The sequence below is a fragment of the Fringilla coelebs genome (assembly GCF_963513975.1).
Source record: "Fringilla coelebs genome assembly, chromosome: 13".
In the NCBI taxonomy this organism is placed as follows: Eukaryota; Metazoa; Chordata; class Aves; order Passeriformes; family Fringillidae; genus Fringilla; species Fringilla coelebs.
Genome location: NC_140039.1, coordinates 17,821,468 through 17,836,559, shown reverse-complemented (window position 1 = coordinate 17,836,559; position 15,092 = coordinate 17,821,468). Strand labels below are relative to the sequence as shown.

The 15,092-nt window shown below is 46.0% G+C and overlaps 1 protein-coding gene across 3 annotated transcripts in view; it reads right to left on the bottom strand.

Moving 5' to 3' along the window:
* MITF (melanocyte inducing transcription factor) overlaps positions 1-14,473 on the bottom strand; it is a 99,400-nt gene extending 84,927 nt beyond the window's left edge. The window contains exons 1-2 of one of the 3 annotated variants that reach the window (XM_084214744.1): positions 14,433-14,473; positions 14,221-14,338 (exon numbers count right to left, since the gene is read on the bottom strand). In XM_084214744.1, the coding sequence (XP_084070870.1) occupies positions 14,221-14,324 (104 nt within the window). In that variant the 5' untranslated portion in view covers positions 14,325-14,338; positions 14,433-14,473. The other 2 variants (XM_084214747.1, XM_084214748.1) reach the window with 2 other exon arrangements.
* Positions 14,474-15,092: the final 619 nt, after the last annotated feature.

Genomic DNA, 15,092 nt, shown 5'->3' with positions numbered 1-15,092 from the left:
ACAAGTCAGTGCTGGTGCATCAAAGAACAGGAATATTATAGTCAACAGTCTGATGGAATTATTATACATGTTAAAGAGTCCAGATAACATCACAAGCGATGAGCATCCGTCAAGTGCTCTGCAAAAACAACACCAAGGCACAGTTCTGCAGTACTGGACACAACCTCTGCTCTGAGGCTGACCTGCTCATTAAATGCAAGGTTACATTGTAGGGTGCTTTGTATCCATCCACAATGGGCTATGGCAGAGCTAAAAACTAATCTGTGTCAAACAGGGCTGAATCAAGATGAGGAAGAAAACTTGTTAGCCCTTGAGCCACGAATGAAGGATGCAGAAGTTTTGCCCACCAGGTTTTCTAAGCTTGACCTGTACAAGCCACTGTTTTTAGGGCAAAATCCAATAGCTTAGATAAGAAATTAAGCCCCTTGTTTTACTTCAAAAAGCAAAGCTGACGGAGTACAGCTTGGGGAGATGTGCAGCCTCCTGTATAGTCCATCTTGTGTGCACTGAGACAAAGAAGTCAGGAAACAGTTTATGTATAACTCAAAAAATAACCCAAAACACATAAAAAAAGCTCCACACTTTTTCCACTGTGAGGGTCATCAGTACTGGAAGAAGTCATCCAGAGAAGTTATGAAGTCTCTGTCTTTGGAGATACTCAAAACCCAGCATGACACGGCTCTGAGCAGTGGACCTGGGCAAGACGATCTGCAGAGGCATCACCTCAGTGACTGTGAGTCTGTCTAGCCAGTGGGAAAAGCTTCAGAGTGTTGGAAACAACTGTATTCCAAATTTCAGATCCTGTCCCTGTGACACCCAGCATCACATCTGACAACATTGTGGCTGGCTTTGAGAAGAACCCAGTTTTGGATCCAGAAAATTGTGGTCATTTCGAGCTCCTTTTCCAGGGAAGCCACACAAGCCCTCCCTGTCACAGTAGGCAAACACACATATGGGGGCTGAAGGAACTGCTCTGTGATAGAAGCATGTGCAGATCTCAATACTCATCTCAAACATTATCATCAGGACATCAGAAACTAAATGGGCAGCTAAGTCTTTCGGGGAAAAAAAGAGGAAAAAAAAAACCCAGCTGATAGTGCTCATCCTCTGCTAAACAGACTACACACCAAAATTCAGTTAATTCTGCATCTCATGTTGAAAAGATTATGAATTTATCTTTTTCTAGTGGGATTTTTCACTTTTCTAAGTAGTATTTCAGTGAAAGTGGAACATATTAAAATCACAGTGTCAGGCTGGAAAGTACATCAGATTTAGGATCTTGCCATATGCTGAACACTCTTCTCCCAATCCAACAACATGGATTTGAGCTCAAACCATGAACAGAAACTGAAGCACAAATAGTTCTGAGCAGCACAGCTCACATGCTTCAGGCTTGGTGGATCCCTCCTGTGTTTGTTACAGGCCTGGGGCTGCAACAAGATGAAACCTACCAGTACAAAACCAATTGAATTATTTAGGATTCTGAAATAAAGACTACACAGAAGTGTTGTGTTGAACAAAGGTCTCATTGAGGCAGATCTTTAAACATATGCTTAACTTCAGCTGGCATTTAAGTCTGATCTCTTTCAGAGAAGCCTCATCCTGAACACTGGATGCCTTCTTAGCTTGCAGCTCTCACTATGCCAAGGATTTAAAGTACATTTAGGGGGAGGAGAGTCTATGCAGGCATTTGCTCAGGAAGAATGCTTTTGGGAGACACTATACATCATTTTAATATTTCTATTGCTTCTACAACCTCAAACAAGCTCAAATTGTTTCTAAAATTCCAGCACGTCAGACACCTCCCTGAAGTTTAACTCAAATTCTCATCTTTTTCTAATAAGATGCCAGGAAACAGAAAAGAGCCTGTTCCCAAAAATTTCGATAAAATTCAGTTAAATTACCCAGATGGTTTTCATTCCACAGAAAATACTAAACCAGCAGTCTGCAAAGCATAGCATTTTCTAAATACACAAAATAAAGAGAAAACAATGCACAAGTGGAAAGTGCAAATGCTGAGCCCATTATATTTTTGTTCCAGCAGAAATGCAGCACAATCAATACAATCTTGCAGTTCTAAAGGACCCAGCTTTCTGCTGCCAGGGGTGCTCTGCAGCTGTAAGCACCACCAAATAAACTGCACGCAGTTCAACCACTTAATTTTTCCTGTGCTACATGCAGAAAGGAGGAACTGCATTCCCACCCACTTAACCTCCAAAACCCAGCATTCCCTACAGCACAAGAAGCCAAAGAGCACCTGCTGAACAACCTATGTACTTTGAATGACTCTGCAAGCAGCCAAATTTAGCAAATTTGCTATTTTCTCCAAAGCACAGCCTGATTCTGCAGCTCTTAAATACAGGGAAAACTGTCTTAGATTAAATAGTGATTACAGATTTAGAATTTCAAGAGCTGTGAAAGTCCTTGCCACAGAAAATAAACCCACTGAGAAGGGATGAGGACAGATACTGCAATTTTCTGTGCTGTGCTATTTAATAAATATCAATGCAAAGGAATTAAATTACAGATAGGGAAACAAGCATCTATATAATTACACAACACCTGAAATCATTCAAACCCACTACCAGCAGAAGCAAAAAACTGATCAGCAAGAGATGAGCCACAAAAAAAAAATCTCTCTGCAGTCAGAGATGGATATTCATCCCTTTTACATGGCATCTAACTAAAATGTTTCATAGCAACAGGGCAGGAGCTATCCCAGAGCAGGGGATAGGACTGGTTGTCACACAAACCAGCACCATCCTGCTGAGCACACCCCAAAATCGAGAGGAGAAAACAGGCCAGTGAGCATATTCAGTACTTGAACTGAGTTTCTCAAACAGGAAGAAATCTCTGAAGTATTTCTTCTTCAGATCATTAGCATGTTTTCTCATGCAGTGCTGCTGGCTGGGCTCACCCCCAGCCCTGCAGCACAGCGACAGCGCAGCGATGCTCTCGCACTGCTTGGGGAGAGCAGGACCCTGCCAGCTGCCCTCTGTGCCTTCCTAAAACAGCTCTTCAGGCTGCCAGGAAAAGCTCTGAGGATGGAAATGGTGGGATCAGCAGCTGATAAAGCCACCATCAGGTGCCCCTGGTTGAAGCTCACTGCAAGAGCCACCTTTTCTTTCTTTCAGCAGCTTCCTTTCACAGGGCTGGTCCCCAGCATGCCTCTCAGCACAGCACAGCAGCCTTCAGGAACACAAAATCACTGGACCTGTTTCTCTGCAGGTCTGTTTAGAGTCTCAAGTGGTGCTGCAAGGCAAAAAGCCATATGGTCCCCCAGTTTCAAAGAGCAAGTGCCTGAAGATCCCACCTGAGAACCAAGAACACATGCTCCAGACTGGGGCAAGAGACCACTGCAGGCACAGACAGGGAAACTTTGCCTTATGGACATCTTTACACCCCAGCACAACTCTTACAAGCACCTTCATTAGAAAGACTAAGTGAGGGGTAATTATGACTCCTCCACAAAAGAGGACTGCTTTGGAAAGACAGCAATTACTGCCTGCTTGGAGGGATCTCTCCCAGAAAGCAGGAGGCTGCTCTAAAGGCAGGGCGGCCAATTCCTTAGGAAATACCAAAAAAGCTGCAAGGAAGACCTCCTCTCCAGCTCTGAGAACATCCAGCAGCAGCACCAGGCCCCTTCCAGCCAACCCTGGTTTTCTTGTAGGGGCAGCTCCAGCACCTTTGAGAGCCTCATAACAGGCAGACCCATTTAACACTTTTCTACATTACTGGGGACGCTTGAAAAACACAAAGTCTTTGCAGGCCCACAGCATCTTCAGGGCTAACAGCCCCTACAGTTTTGTACAGTATCAAAAGTTGCATTAGCTGGGAACCAAATTATCACTTGCACAGTAGTTTTGCAATTAGATTGAAACTGTAAATTGTGCAACCAGCTAAATTAAAAAACAAGTTTGTGATACAGACATAATCTTAATTCAGCTCCTGCCCTACTCACCTTACTCCTTTGTAACATGTTTCTACACAGATTCAAGCTCCTTTTGCTGTACCACAAATGACTTCACATTCCTAAAAAATTAAGCACTCTTAAGAACTAACGTATGCTTGTCGTCACTCTTAATACCCACCTTTGCCTGAAGCTGCTTCACCAACACACACCACTCTGAGAGGCCTTTTGGGCACCAGCACCCACACCACCCTTCAACTTCCTTGCCTTCCTGCAACATTTCAGGACTCTCCTTCATCCAACTCTCTCTGCCCCATAAATAGTGATTACAGATTTACTTTGAGCAGGTCCCCATATTTCATGCTGCGACCTCGACTACAGAAATTTGGACAACTACCTTTTAGATGGAGCTGAAAACCATTTCATTTCTGAGCACATCTTACTTGCTCCCTGGTAGAGCTGTTCCACTTTGTACCAGTAACTATTTTCTGGAGCAAAGTCAGAACATCCAATGCAAATATTCTCTCCCTTGTGTTACACCAAGTCCCTCCTGCCCCTACCAGGCTCAAACAACACTTTACCATGTAAAATGGAGTAGCTTCTGCAAAAAAAAAGACACCTCACAAAGTCCAGGGTTTATGTTTGGGCACTCCCAACGACAGTGGGCACTTAAAATCCTGTGTCTTGAGTCACAGTCAGGACTGGAACTCAAAACTTCTATGTGCTGAGTGGACAAAGCTGGGGCAGGGGGATGTCATACTACCTGCTCTTCCTCATTTCTGTCAGAGCACACCTGCCCTGGGCACGTCACTCTGAGGAGGGTTTAGCAACAGCTCCCCTGGACCCAACACCCAACTCAGCTCAGCAGCAGCCTCTCACAGCCCGCCCTGGCCAGCTCAGGCATTCCCCTGCTCCAGGCCACTGCTCACCAGCCTACTTTGAAGCCACCCCAAGTTCTTTGAGGAGCCCAGGCACCCACCTTGTGGGGTTTTTTAAATTCCACTAGGCAACAGCAGGCATAGAAATGAGATGACGCAAGGCTAACCCGGAGCTCCCCTAATGAACACAGCCCCGAGTGTCCCACAGGATGTGACAGGTGGAGGGGCAGGCGAGCCCGGCCGAGATGAGGTCACGAAATGAGCACTTTGCACAGCACACTACTAATCTTAAATTCCAAACTCATTATGCACAAGCCTAACAAACAAAGGAGCAGCTTAGCAGATTTACAATGTACCTTCTCCAAGGGTGGAATAATTATTTATCTGATAGCAACCTGCGTGATACAACAGCAATAAATAAATAAATGATCCCAGCAACTCTCGTGAACCGTACCTGTGGCTTCACTAGACTGACAGAGAGCTGGAATGTGCATTTAGCTGGCTGAGCTTGGGCAGAGTTGTAAATATTTGCTACAAATAAAATAAAGGCTGCTAGACTGAGCAGAAACCCAAACACAGTAGTTAATGGCATCCAAGGGACACAGTGCAAGAGACCCACAGGCCCCTGAACTCCTTCCAGCTTCCAATGAACAGCCTCTAATTTTTTTCCCTTTGCTTTTCTCTAAGATCATTCCCTCCTGCATGTCAATTCCATTCTGATTTCACTCTCTCAGGTTGCAACTTTTATCCAGACCAAAGTTCACAAACATTATAGAAAGGGTTTGTATTCCTAATTTGGCTTTACAGCTGCATATTACCACGCAGCAACACATCCAGAAAAAGCATTTCCAAAGTCATACTTTGTACAAGCTTTCTCTTTTATTTAGATAAAAACCCAAAAAATCCTGAAAGGAAATAGTACATGTGCACAAAACATGCTCAGCTAGGCTCTCCCACTCAGATCCTTTTCCACTTCCATGGCATTATTCCGACCTCCCAGTTTGAAGCCCCAGAACCACATGTTCCCCTTGCCCATATTCCCAATTTCTCACCATCTGACAGCTTACTAAGTCTGCTCCCATCTTCTCACCCTGAAACAGTACCTGCAACCCAAATTTTCTAGCTGGCTGCTTCTCTTCCAGGAAGGATCGAAGCAGTTCCTGTTTCATGTGTTTGTATGTTACAACAGGACAGCTGGCAGTAAGATTAGTAACAATCATTGACTGCTCCAGCCTCCATCCTACACAGCATCCTTCACTTGGGACATTCTGGCTGTTCCCAATTCTTGTTACTTTTCTCCCACCTCCAGACTCCAATTCCCCTGCCCTATTGTTTCCCCCATTCCTCCAGCAGATTGTGTGGTCGCATATTTGCAAAGAAAAGAGACAGCATCTCAATATTTGGGTTACAGGCAAGCTTTAACAATATACTGTTATCATCCTGCTGCTTTAAACACCTTAAAACTGGCAAGATTCCAGCACCTAAATATCTCAGAGATTATCAACATCTTTCCAGGAACCCAAAATACCAATATTCACCCGTATTTTCTCAGAATTCACCTCAAATACATTCTTTAATGTAACAGTAGGCCAATGGTACCAGGCATGTAATCCTTGCACACAAAGATTGCTTTTATAGGTTTAAACAGACACAGACATCCTTCCAACTCTCCAAAACTTCAGTGCTCTGTTCAGAAGCAGCCTCACAGGGTGGTCTGACAACACCAGACCCCCAACATGCTCTCCCTGGCCACACCAGCCCAAATAGCAGGTTCAGGTGGGCTTATGCCCATTTTGTGCCAGAAGAGCAGCACAAAGGAAGGTGCAACGTACCTGTGAATTTAGATCAGTGTTTTTTGGGGAGCAGTTGAGGAGAATGAATCCAAGTCTTCCCAGAGGTGGCAGCTGCAGCATCGTCCCCAGTGCAACTATTTTCCTGAGCTGTAATATCCCTATGAAATACCAACTGCAGGACTGGGCTCCAGCCACCTGACACTGCACCTCAGGTGCTCTAGAGTAAGAGAAGAAGGGTCTGAAAAAAAGGCACTTGTTTGTTCTTGATGCTCATTTCTGCACGGAACACAGAATTCATAAACCCCACATCTGCAAATGTATGTCTGCCTGCATTGTAAAGGAATAATCTTCATGGGAACCGATTTTAAAAAAAAACTTGTTTACGGTTAGAGGCTGCTAATTACAACATTAAAATACTAGCCCGAACCCCACATTACACTTGCATTCTGTTTTACATAGCAGTACACGTAACAATCATCACAGCAAGCTGCTCTGTTGGCTCATGCTGGAAGAAGTAATTATATATCACAGCAACACAATTTTGCCCTTCAACCTGCCAGTCCAGTCCATGCAGCAGCTGCGAGCAGCAGGTCAGGGTGGGGGGGAGTCTACAGAGTATTTCTACATAATCGCTTACCACTGAAGAAAAAAAGCTCAAAACCACCAGCCCCTGGCTTGCATGCTTGGCAGAAAGCTGCTAACACAAACATTCCAGCAGGCCTTGCAGCAGGGATGTTACCAGAAAAAGTGAGCTCGATCCAAGGGCACTATTAGTGTTGAAGTATCAGCTGAGGGCTGTAGTGCAGGCCCTTCTTAGTAACTGTCACCTTTTTTGTGCTTGTACCAGTGATACCCACACTACCCTGTTTCACTCGGACACTACTGTGGCCTCTCTCAAACACCTGTTCTCAGGTGAAGCCCACAGGCAGCAGTGACTAAGGCCTGTGCCTGTCACAAGCTGAATTTCTGGGCAAAGCCACTGAGACAGAGCCTTTCAAAATGCACCCAAAACTGTTAGTGCCCACCCATAGCAAGCAGAGCCTTGGGGTGCCTAACACTGAAAACTGCACTTAACTTCTGCTCCAGTTGGACTGGAGAACAGGATGACCTTTTCCAAAACTTTGGCTCCAGTGAACCTGAATAATTCAATCTTGACACTCAAAGCAGCATCAGGTTTTTCACAGCTGTTGCAGATCAAGCAGTGGCATAGTTATATTGTGAATATGCAATAATATTCATTTTCCTATGCTGGTTTTTTTTTTCACCAGTATGAAATGAAGTGTAAAACTCTACACAAGCCATTAGTTTACTGTTTAACTAGAGATTATAAAAAATAAATCATCAGTTCTTGTATAATATGATAGTGATGCAACAGTTAACTGTCCAGCAAAATCTGCCATGCCAGGCTGCTTAATCATGTTGTCTTTGTTCCAGCAAAAAATTATATTAAAAGACAGTTAATTTTTCCAAGCAAAAACGTTACAGCCTGTGTATTTCAAAAACTTTTTGAATCCAAAATAGAACCAGACAGACAACAATGGCCAAGAGCCTGACCAGCTTAATGGAAGTTGGACTCTCATTTTGTTCCCAACACTGAAACAGCAGATTGTTCACAGAAGACAATTAACAGCCAACACACAATTTCAATTTTTTTTAGCAGAAAAGTAAACAGAAAATTACTCCTTCTGTTTCATTTTCTAAGTCTTAAAACATGTTGCTTTTAAAAGCAAACACAGAAACAGGATAGCATCAGTAAGTGTCAGAACAGGTTTCTCCTGTACCCTCATTTTTAAGCAGCTGTACAGATTTTTTTCCCAATCAACTTTTAATGAGAGAACAAGTTTACGAGGCTGAATTTGCCTGCAAAATAGTACATCTGCAAATCTCTTCTGCTCTCACTTCCAGTTTTCTTCTAGATCCTGACCAGGCTGTACAGCAGGAATTAGTCATGCTGCCTACCACCGTGCTGGGAAGGACTCTGATACATTGCCCTAAGTGCCAAATAAAAACATACACAGTGCATAAGAGGCTCTGCAATTACTTGTTAATGACAGTGGACAGATTCACAGCAGCCCCACAAATTCTATATCAGAAGCTTGTGAAATGACCTCCACTCTAGGTGGGGAAATGAGCAGTACCAGGAGCAGCCCAGCTCTCCATCAGCAGGGCTGCACAGGCTTATTTTCAGCCTTTTAAGAGACAGAATATATTGATTCAAATTAGCACCTGGAATCTGCAAACCAACAGCAGCCAGCTAGGGAAGTTCCTGGCTCACCAGAAAAGTATGGATTTATTTCAAGCAGAATGCATATGTACCTTTACACAACTAATGCAGCCAGCAGTTTGATAAATAAAAAGCAAACACATGTGCTTGCTAAAAGATGCACAGTCAGTGCTGCCAGCTCAGCCTCAAAATATCTGTGCCCTCTCTGATCAGCTTGGCAGCCACACAAAACCCTCCCGAGGAAAGCAGGCCAGGGAAGCAAAAAGGTGACGCTCAATAGTTCGTATCAAAGCAAATGCTGAACTGAATTTCATGGGCTATTTCTGCTTCCTTGCTAAATAGCAAAGGCCTACTGCAAATAACAGAGTGAGAGTTTTGCAGGAGAGAAAAGGTCACCCAGGATCTCTCACCATGGCAAATGCTGTGCTACAGACAGGGAGCAGCACCAGCTCCCTGAGTAAAGAAATATACGGAAATACCACTTATTGCCTCCACATGTTTATACCACAGACAGTCCAACAGCAGCCTTTCCTTTTAAGACTGTTTTCAAAAATAAAAAAGTACAAAAAGCTGTGGTGAGGGTTTCCTTCCCAGTGCAGCGAATTTGAGGTGCAGAATAAACATGGAATTATTGACTCAGTCACAAAAATGTTACCGAAGAGATTTCAGAGACATACTTCTGGCTTAGCTCTACTCCCACTGACGTCGGTTCAGACTTTTACCACTGATTTCAGGCAGTGCTGGCCTACGTAGCACTTCCAGCTCAGCTATTATTACCTTTTAGTTTAAAATATGTAATGTTCCTCTGTAACAGACGGAAAAATATTTCAGGAACTTTTTAAATCTGTTCCTCCAAGATACATTTTGATTTTTTTTTTAATCACACTGAGACACGGTTCCTGGATGCAAGAACATGTGACCTGTTCTAAATAAAGGATATTTTCCACTTCTTGCACAACTGGAACAGATATAAGCAGTAGCTTGAACAAACTGCATTGCAGAACCCAACCAGAATATAAAACACTTGAACAAGATCCATAAATAGCAGTAATATGAAAAGACTACCTCCAATAAGGCACAAACTCAATGTTAAGCCTAATGTAATCAAGTTCAAATTCAATCATGCTGCAAAGTTCATTTACAAAATTAAATTTGATCATCTGCAGGCTAAGGCACTAGGGCACTTCAGAAGAGTCCTCTTTGGCTCCAGAGTAAGCACACATTTCAAAAACGTGTGTCTATTTGACGAAATTAATATTTCCTCAACAATCATTGCATATTAAAAGGGAAGCTTTAAGTAAATCAAAACTTCAGCATTGAGCAGATAAGAGGAAAAAAACAAAAAAGAATGCTTTACAGAGGATCTTAACTGGAGAGAGAAGAGGCACCAACTGATATGAGTAAAATATTGAAGGTTTGCACAAAGGAAAAGGTTTTTGGACAGCAGGAATGAAGAGAATTTTATAAAGACATTGCTGTTTTAATAATGACAAACTCTACATCCCAATGTTATTGCTCATAAAACAAAAATAAGCCTCCTAAGAAACTATCATGCAAATTAAATGCATTTCCTAATATTTTCTTCCACTAAAAATACTTCAGTAACTGCATCATTCAGGTGCTTTTTAACCAGTCTGAAAACATAGCCAACAGAAAAGGGCACAAACAGCAGTAATTTATCTGCAGGTTTTATTAAGAGCATGGCAGTAAATTACAACAGCTGACAATAATTTGCTGGTGCTTGCCATGTCACACAGACCATCCAAATGGAAACACATTGCAGACAACAAAAAAATATGGAGAAAATCAATTTAATATAGAAAATTTTGCTGCATTTGCCACACCTGGGTTGGTTTAGAATGCCCCATGCAATGGCAGGCTGTACAGCCTTTCCCTCCAGATACCACTTTGACATCCAAAACATTGCCAAATGATTTAAAGTGTCCACATTCAAGATGTAACTCAATCCTCCAGTGCCCTGCTGACTGCGTGCAGACACGTCAGGACCTGTGTTTGCTTTTAGTAATAAAACTCCATCGATTTCACTGTACACTGCTTGTACCAGGAAACAAATCTTATTTACTTGTTCATTACATAAACACATACATACTTAAGTGTATGCACTTGTATATTAAAACTATTATACTTTGTGAATATGGCAGGAGAGGAATAAAATGTGAATGTGAGGGGGAAAAAAATAGACCTCATTGTCTTACTGGGTAGCCTGAAAGCCCATTTTCCTCCCACAGAGAAAAGTGACTCTGGAGAAACCAAAGTAACTGAAATATCATCTCAGTTTTCAAAGGCATTTGACCATGGCAAATTCCAGAGATCCCATGAATGTAGGTATTACTTTGCCCAAGGATCCAACTTCTCATGAGTTGGGAGGGTTTGGGAAGTATGGGTTTGACTGATCTATCTCAGCCCCATGTATCCTCTCCACCCCCTGTGATTAAAGCTTTTGCTGGGCTTACATTTTAACTTGGCCTCTAGCATTCAATTGTGGCTTGGCCTAGGTTAGTACAGTATTTACTGCAAAAAGCTTTTATTGTTGGACCCCTTGCGGCTTTGGATTGCAGACTTGAATTATGAAACAGGGATGGAGTAACTGTGAGGGCACACTGGAGAGGAGAAATCTTTAACTGGATGTCACATATTGGAAAACAAGCAATCTGTGAGGAAGCAAATAGGAGAGTTTCACTGAGAGAAGGATGGCAGTATCAGCAGGGCTGAGTTAAAATGGTCAACAAAACTGCTCCTTCTTGGTTCAGAGCACTGATATTCTTACCTATTTCTGAGCAGGATGAAATTTTCTCTGTACTCACAATTTCAGCTGCTATGAGTAAGCCAAGGATGCTTCTCAACTCTTACGGTTAAAAAGATCAGAGAAAGCCCTGAATGTTGCTAGGAAATCAGCAGTTCTCACCAGGGAAAAGAGCAGATTGCTGTTTAGACTCAGCTCCTCACATCAGCTCTGGTTTGCCTGCTCCCCAGGCACCCTTCCAGAGCCAGGCTGTGGAGAGAGTAAGAAAGCAATTCCCATGGCCACAGTCCCACAACTACACCACGCTGACCTGCTGCTGCTCCACTCACTGCTATGCAATTACTCCTGATTTGCATCCACAAGAGAAAGCAGCAGGGTGATGCTGATACCCTCGATAATCATCAGTCAGACTGGTTCCAGGCCTGAGCAAAGCTGAAGGACTACAGAAGTCCTCTGAGATACGATCATGAAACAAACAGGTTTGGGAGCAACTTCTGCCTCCTGTTATCGTCAAATTTTATCAGCCTGGCTCCAGGGACAGGTTTATATGGACCCGGCAGGGCCCCTGACTCCTCTGCATCTTCATCTCCCACAATACCAGGAAGACAGCTGAGACTCTCCCTCGAGGTACGAGCTGTACGTGAGCTGGGCAGGCTCCACACTGAGGTTAACATGTCAGCTCACTATCTGCCAGAAAAACCATGGATTGTTATTCCACCCTCGGGGCTGCCTCTGCTCACACACATGGCTACATGTGGAGGGACACGAGGCAGACTGGGACGAGCTGGTCACTGCACCAAAAAGCTGTCCTGGAAACATCAGGGCAGATGTTGGCCTGAGGCACCACCAGGATGTCAGGATGACAGACCCCTTTAAACCTAAAAGGTGGGCAGTCCTGTCTCTACAGGAATATCAGGTAAGGATGAACTGGGGAAATTCACCCCAGGGAAGTTTGAAGTGACAACATTTAGAAAACAGTAAAATACTCCAACGTTTCATTAGAGAGTTTATTCACTCCTTCCTGAGAGAGGTGAACAATGCCAGGCTGCATTTGGGTCCCAAAGCATCAAGTCACAGGAATCAAAAGCAGTTGCAGCATCTGTGCAATGTCAAATGCAGACCTGCCACCTAAGCTCCAGTGCAGACCTGCTATCCATGCTCACGCCAGGAAAGCACAGACAAACTGCTGACTACAGAGAGGACAGCCACAAAGGGACAACTCCTGCACCCCAGTCAGGGCACACAGCTGGTGCAAACAGGGCCACTGGGCCACAGCACAGCACTTATGACTGCTGCACTCCACTGGCAACACAAGCACGAAACCCAAAGCCCTGTGTGTCTCAGCTGCCTCCATCACAGCTGGAACCCAACAGTGCTGGTGAACCCCATCTGCTCTGCACATTAGCCTGGCTCACAGATAATTACCTGGGAAATGGCAATTTCCCCGCATAACCTTAGGGAGCAAAGGAGTTCTGGCAACTTCAGTTTGGTTGGATGGCCTGTCAGGCTGCACATCACCAGCACTGCCTGCACCATTTCTGAGCCAGACCAGGGGAACAGTGCGAGGCAGGGCTGCCGAGAAGACAGGACACAGGAGGTGGCCCCACATCTGTCAGCCCTTGTGACAGCAACAGAATTTTTAACACCTTTTACTACAAACCTTCAGTGTTTCTGAAACGTTCAGAAAATGATCAAAAAGTAATTTATTTACTTTGAAGTTTGTCTGACAGGCTGTAAAACCCAAACTCATTCTAGCACTTCTTTGTTTAACATTTACATTCTTATTTATTTTTCCACTACACAGAGACGTACAAAGAGCAGCATTCAAAACTAAAATGTGAATATAGAGACAGGCTAAAAACAGACCTGATCACAATCAAGATACACTTGTAGCAATGACCTTATATTCAGCAGAGCGCTGCTAAGGAGAGTGTTGAGGTGAAATGGAGGGTTCCTTGAATGAAAAATCAGAGGGAGAAACGTGCCATAGCTGACAAGGAGGATGCTCAAGGCGCGGGAGAGCACTGACTTTCTTCTTCCAGCAGTAGGACGGACAGCGGGTCGCTAACAGCCCTCAAGGGAGGGAAACACACACAGACCGCCTTATTTCCCTTTACAGAGCGTATCTACGCGATGCAGCCGCTCCAGATAAGCAAACAGAGTCTATTTCAGGGAAGAACTACTCTAGGAAGAAAGTGACCTACCTAGCAAAAGTTTTCAGTCCCCAAGCAAGCAACAAAGCCGCTGAGGCTCAAAAAAAAAAAAAACATAAAACAAACAAACAAGAAGAAAGACACACAAAAAAAACCCAAACAAACAACCAAAAGCCAAAACAATCCAGAACAACCTTAGAAGCTACAAGACCTTGCAGCTACCAGACCCTCCGCAGCTCCGCGCTCGGACGGGCTCTCGGCCGCGGCGCTCAGCGGGGCAGGCGCGGCCCCGGCCTCGCCCCCGCTCCCGGCGGGGCTGCCCCGGGTGACAGCCGGGCCCGCACGGCCAACAATGCCCTTTACATAACGCGGGCCCGGCCCGCCCTCCGCCAACAACGCCGCTATTATGGCACGGAGCGCTCGGCGGCCGCCCCGCTGCGCAGCGCCGGCCGCGGGGATGCTCCGCGCCCGCCCGGCACCCGCACCCCGCGCCCCCACCTGCTCTTGAGGGGCTGGCTCTTCAGCTCGTAGTACGTCTTGGGCTCCTCGTGGAACTCCTCGCCCACCTCGAAGTCCGGCACGATCCCCGACTCCGCCTGCATCGTCGCCGCGGCCGCTGCGAGAGGGAGAGACGGGAGGTTACGGCTGCGGCGCCGAGCGAGCCCCGCCGCGCCGCCCGCCCCGCTCCGCGCCGCTGGCTCGGCTCACACACAGCGCCGCCCGCCCCGCCTGGGACTTGTAGTCCGCCCCGGGGCCGGCCCGGCCGCCTCCGCCCGCCGCGCACTACAAGTCCCGCCGCGCCGCGCCGGGAGGGCAGGGCCGGGCCGGGCCGCCGCTGTCAGCCGGAGCGCGGGGCCGCCCGCCCCGTCCATCCCGCCCCATTCCCGGCCCATTCCCAGCCCGTTTCCATTCCCAGCCCGGCCCGGCCGTGCGCGCCACCTGCCGCCCCCTCCCTGCGCCGCCCCGCCCGCGCCGTGACGTCACGCGGCTCTGACGGCACAGGTGCCGCGCGTGACGTCACGCTGCCCGCGGCGGCGGCGAACGGGCCTTCGCCCTCCGCAGAGCGCTGCGGGTGTCCCTAAAACCGCGGAATCGTGGCATGGCTTGGGCTGGAGGGGACCTTGAAGCACATCTCGTTCACCCCCTGCCACAGGCAGGGACACCTTCCACTGCCCCAGGCTGCTCCAAGTCCCACCTGGCCTTGGGCACTGCCAGGGATGCGGTAGCCACAGCTTCTCTGTGCCAGCGCCTCCCCTTGAGGGAACAGTGTCCTCCTCATATGCAATCTAAACCTGCTGTCTCTCAGTTTGAATTCATTGTCCCTCGTCCTGTCACTACAGGCTGGTAAAAAGTCCCTCTCTGTCTTTTTG